Here is a 6,007-nt window from a genome sequence, read left to right on the forward strand (position 1 = left end):
TTTAAAAAGAAAAAAAAGGAGCGACACATACTTGTAATTTGTAAAAATGTTATATATTTTAGATTGATATTAACACTATATTTTTTAAATAAAAAGAAAATAAAGACATGACATGGGTCGATCTAAGAGTAGGGGTGAGAAACAAAAAACTAACCAACAACACCATTTTGGTAAATATTTCTCAATGAACACCATTTTAGTATATAGTTTTTCCACCAACACTCTTTTGAGAAAAAACTCCGACACAAATATTCGGTGAATCTTCACATGTTAATTGATTTTGGAGAAATATGTATTTTATCGAAACTTGTGAGTAACATTTATTTGAGACATTTTATGGCAGTCATTTGTTTGTAATTGATTAGTTATATATTGTTAAAACTTGATAAAATCCTGACGGGTTTTGGAAGGGTTAACCCGATGAGTATTTTGTCAAAACCCGATTGAAAACCTAAAACACAACGGGTAAAAACCCAATAAATACCCGATGAGTTTTGGATGGACTTTAATAATCGAGTATGGTTTTGAGAATACTTAAACCCTACCCATTACCATCTCTATATATTACTTAGTTCATTAACTCCCCAAATTAGGGTTATTTAGTTTTCTTGCTTCCAAGTTTAGGTTTCTTTATAAATAATAGATCAATACCAATCAATAGACTACTATAATTTGGTTTTTTGTTGTTTTTCAAATAATAATAATAGAGTTTTCTCTAAATTGTGTCTTTTATGTTTGTTTGTTTGATGTTCTTCATATGGATTCAATCTTCGAATATCTATTCATGATTGAACTTACGAGTCTTGATTTTAAACTATTTTTTTAATTTGTTGACACGAGAGATATTTACCGAGTTTTTTCGTGTACGTTTGTATCAATCTTGTAAACATCTTAATAATCAATAAAAATAATAGTTGGTATTGGTTTATATTAAATTCATGTTTTCATTTGGTGAGGATGAACCGGTTTCATTCGTTATTCTGAACACTTATGTTAAATTGTAGTAATAGTAAATTGAAATGCTTAACATAATGTGTTTATTCCTTAGGATATTTCTCTTTCAATAGATCTTACAAAAAGCTATGGAAGCAACAAAATAAGCAAAATTTGAAAGTGATCTTACCACATGTTTTCTAATGTTTCTCAAGTGCTTTTAGCATACTGTGTTAGCACACTTGATGATATTAAGAAGAAATAGATCAATCTCAACTTAACCATTATTCTAGCTAGTAGTCTTTGTCTGAGTGGAGAAGTATCTTCACGACCTCACTCATGGTTGGTCTAGCGTCTTTGTCTTCCTCAACACATTGTAGAGCCACTCTTAAAAGGTTTTTCATTTGAGAAATTTCAGTTTCTTCTTTCATCATAGGATCCAATATCTCCATGATTTGTGTCTCTGCCAAATTTCCACGGGCCTCGTGGACTTTTACTCTCACCCAGTCTACGAGTCTTTTTTGCTCCATCGTTTCATCATAATCAATTCCTTGATCACACGAGGGGCTCCGACCTGTTATCATCTCAAGCACCACCATCCCATAGCTATAGACATCCACTTTCGAAGTAATGGGAAGATTAAACACCCATTCAGGAGCCATATATCCTCTAGTCCCTCTTATCCGTGAGAAAGCGGAATCTTCTCTTACATCTTGATGGAACAACTTTGACAAGCCAAAGTCAGCTACCTTTGGGTTATAATCAACGTCCAACAATATGTTATGTGGTTTAACATCACAATGCAAAACCCACTCTAAGCATTCTTCATGTAAATAAGATAGCCCTTTAGCCATACCAATTGCAATCTCAAACCTCTTCTGCCAACCAAGCTTGTTAGCACTTGACAAACTATTAGCCAATGAGCCATTTTCCATGTACTCATACACCAAGATCCTATGCTTCCCCTCAGCACAATAACCATACGTTTCAATCAAGTTCATATGGTTTATTCTTCCAATGGTGCTCATCTCTGCTAGAAATTCAGCCTCTCCCTGCATCGCGTCATGGAGTACCTTAATCGCCACCACTCGATTGTCGGGTAGTTTTCCTTTGTACACGATGCCACCACCACCTCTCCCAATCTCCTCACTAAATTTACGAGATGCTTTCACTATCTCATCGTATGCGAATCTTTTGAATCCAGTAGCAATTGCAAGGTATGCTTGGGTAGTTGTGCTTGAGGGTGCTTTGGTAATGAAGTAAAAGAATAGAAAACACACCACTTCAATACTGCCGAGGATGATGCTGAACCACAACATGAACTTGAGGGTCCCATTGGCACTATTTTTTTCATATGGTCGTTTTAGCTCTATTACAGAAGTTGAGCACTCCAGTTTGGATTGGTTAGCAACATTTTCATTATATGATAAAACATTAGTCTTAGGTAGCTTAAGATAAGTGTTGAAAGGGGTACCCTTGTAGAAGCCATTGTACAACAAAGTCTTAACATAGCAGGCAAAGGAGCCGGATCCTTCATTAAAGTTGAATTGGAAAGCTTTACAGTTGGAGTCATCCAGACAGGTCTTCCGGCATTCATTGAAAGTGGATTTTGCTGAATATCCAGAATCAAATCCATAAAATTCCACAAAAGGGAGCTTTATGAAGTCATAGTTTTCAGGAGGTTTAGTAAAATTAAATGTAGGCTCACACCCGGACGAAGAATCCGAGTGGTTCTTCGCCTTGTATCCGTGCATACATGCACATGTCCTTCCCGATACGGGACTGTAGGTACAAAGACTGTTTGGACCACAAATCCCATGAATTGCACAGGTTGTAGAAAGTGCTTGCCATGAAACGCTCCACCATCTTTTGTTAAGTGTGTAAATTCTAATATTACCATCAACATCAAGTGTCAGTCTTCTTGGAAGGGTTTTACCGTAGTCGCTGGTGTCAAAAATCAAATCATCTGTGGATGCGAAATGGCCTTTGGAATCAAGCATAGCAAATCTACTATTGTTGTAAGTTCTTCTTCCTGCTGCCCATGATACTAACCAAGGACTAGGCCAATACACACTGGTAACTTCGTCGCTGTTGTAAAGAAGTTTGATTACATTGTCATTATCAAAATAAAGACTATAAAATCCGGAAGAAAAGTTTGTCAAACTTCTTGAAGATGTAAGAGTTGTATCCTTGGTAAAAGGTTGGTTTGGGAGTATGGTGTCAGTTGGAGAACTAAAGCTTTGCCAAATATATGACTTGCTGTTTATGGGTGTAAGAACAAGGTTACCCGAATCTAGGAGCTTCAATTGCATTGGCTCATTAGATTTTGTGTTGGACGTCCAAACTCTTCGGTCAGCATCCCGTAGAACAAGATTTCCTGATTTCCACAAAGAAAACTTGGATTGTTTTCCATTGACAGGTTCATCTCGATTTGCCATCCAAACAAGTGTGACCTTTCCATCCGCCATTGGCTGCGTGAACCATATCGCAAAGCAATACGCATTCTGGCCAATTTGGTGAAAACCGGCTGTGAAAAGGCGATTTGGTGAAACCAAATGATCTTTCTTTTCAACCAAGAGTGACGAGCCTTGGGCTAAAACACTTTGTGAAGAAGAAAGAGTAGCAGCATGTAGAGAATAAGAGAATGTAAGTAAAGGTAAGAGAAATATATTGAAGGGAAAATGCATGATGAAATATGGATGATTGAGCATCTTCTCAGTGGGTGTATTTATAACAAAAATGTCCTAGGTATAAATGTATAATGCATTTTTTATTGATTTTTGTTTCTGGTTATGCTAGCATCATGTCTATGTCTACCAATGGAATTATCTTGCAACTAGCTAATATTTTGATATGATTTTGGATGCCAATTGATGTATATATATGCTCAACTTGTTAATAAAGTTGTGTGCATATATTTATATGCTCAAGTTGATAATATATAATATTGAAATTCATAATTATGACAATGACAATGTTTGGTTCCTCCATTGACTTGAAGTCTTTGTAGTCTACCACTAGCTAACCGTATACACATGCAGTCTAAGTCAACTGAAAGTCAAACGTTGTCTTTAGAATAGTCATCATCTCCTCAATCAAAGGTGGTCTTTAGTTTTCTTTTCCTTGGTGTGGAAAATCATTCTTCTAACATAATTGTTAAATTGGTACACGTCTTTAAGTAAAATATATATATACTACAACTTGTAAACGTGTTTTACGACCCATTGTTTGTGATCAGAGGTTAATTGTTATTTATGCTTACGCGGTTTAGGGTGATCAGGGCACCCAAACCGGTGACGTCTTTCATGAACAGAAGTATTTTGTAGAATCTTTGGATTTGTTTATAAGTCATTTTGAAAAAAATTAAGGGTTTTGGTACAAAGGTGTGAAGTTTGTTTCAATTTACAAAATTAATCGATTTAGTTATTATTATTATTTTAGCACTCTATAAAACTGTAACAAACTTTTTTGGGGCAAAGAGAAATAAATAGTGAAACCGATTATAGGTTTGGTAAATTCAATTGACATATTACCCTTTTAGAAAGAGTTTTTTTATTTGACTTGTTTAAGATATTACTTAAACAAAATCAACGCGTTCATAATCAAACAGGTCAAAAATGCCCACTCTAAAACAATCATTGGGGTATGTCCCTATGATTTGTAAATTGTAAGTTCTTTGGCACAACAGTGTACTAACAATGTATATTGGCCCCTTTTTGGTCGAATGTTTTCTGATCATGCACAGATTTCTTGGACACCATTGTTAATCAACACCACACTTACAAATCAACGAGCATTGCAAGTATGAACAAAGTAACAGATTGAAACAAACTAAGCTTTTTGAGTCGTCCAAACTCATTGTCGGTCCACACTTAAAGACTTTCATCCGCTGACATTTCAGTACGATCCACTCAATTAGAAGCTCAATTTCGACGAAGGACATTTGGAAACCCGATGATCGACACAAGAACTATAGAGTTGAAGCGATGATGATTTGGACGATAATAAGAGAGCGGTGAGGAAAGGAAAAAAATAAATTGGGCAGCACTTCGACACCTTTCACTCTCTTATCTTTCAATTTGATCAACACCTTGCTTCGGCACACAATTCGAGACACCAATACTTCGCGGCACGTACTTCGAGAGGGTCGTCGGGACGTCACACCAATATTGTCTCTTTTCTTATAACATCATCGGGAAGTGGCACGATTATCGATATATGGCACGAAAAACGATGAATTCGGGCACGGATTTCGAGGTAGATTGAGGGCACGTACTTCGAGGTTTAGAGAGAGAGTAGTGAGAGAGTAATGTGTGTGTTTTTGAGGTGTGAATGAATCAAACCCGTGGCTGCCTATTTATATGCTGAAATTGGACCCCATCGCGGTACGCGATGGGTCCCTTGGCAAACCCATCGCGTACCGCGATGTAGGCTTGCTGAGTCAATGTGTAGACCTGCCACGTGGCGACACGTGGCAGGCGCAGCGCCACGTGGCGGCTCGTGGCGACACGTGGCAGACGTGTTGCCACGTGGCGGCAGACGTTGCCACCGTGTGCCACGTGGCACACGTGTCACAATCTGTCAGACACCCCATCGCGGTACGCGATGGGTGTCTCTCTTGACCTGTCGTGTAGCGCGATGGGTCAAGAAAATAGATTTTTCATTTAAGCCCCTGGAGTTTGGAAATTGACAGAATTGGTCCCTTGACTTTGATTTTTGACATTTTTGGCCCGAATTTTACGTGATGTTACATGATGGTCGTGGTGGCAGCGGTGGTGGTGAGGGGAAGATATAGGGGAATATGGGTTTTTAAGTTTAGTTTTTTTTTTCATTTGTCTCACTCAACTTGAAGAAATAATATATTTCGCCCCAAAAATAACCGAATTAGCCCCTATTAGAAAAGGCTTGGTGAAGAAAAATACGATAAAAGTTGGAATTAACCTAAATAATTTTGTAACAATATCCACAAATTATATAAACTTTTGAGGAAGATGCAATATGGAAGGAGGCGTGTGGAAAATGTTGAATCCGCGTGACAAAAGTTAAAACTAAGTGGGATCGAGAGTATGTAAAG

At 37.4% G+C, this 6,007-nt stretch overlaps 1 protein-coding gene across 1 annotated transcript; it reads right to left on the reverse strand.

Moving 5' to 3' along the window:
* Positions 1-1,046: 1,046 nt before the first annotated feature.
* LOC143558607 (putative receptor protein kinase ZmPK1) lies at positions 1,047-3,676 on the reverse strand. Its single transcript, XM_077047418.1, has one exon. It carries the CDS (start codon positions 3,642-3,644, stop codon positions 1,227-1,229), a length of 2,418 nt encoding a protein of 805 aa, XP_076903533.1. The 5' UTR covers positions 3,645-3,676; the 3' UTR covers positions 1,047-1,226.
* Between the last annotated feature and the right edge of the window lie 2,331 nt (positions 3,677-6,007).

Source organism: Bidens hawaiensis, unplaced genomic scaffold (genome assembly GCF_021521415.1).
Source record: "Bidens hawaiensis isolate Kalapana, Puna unplaced genomic scaffold, B.hawaiensis_p1.1 tig00001087_1, whole genome shotgun sequence".
Lineage (NCBI taxonomy): Eukaryota > Viridiplantae > Streptophyta > Magnoliopsida > Asterales > Asteraceae > Bidens > Bidens hawaiensis.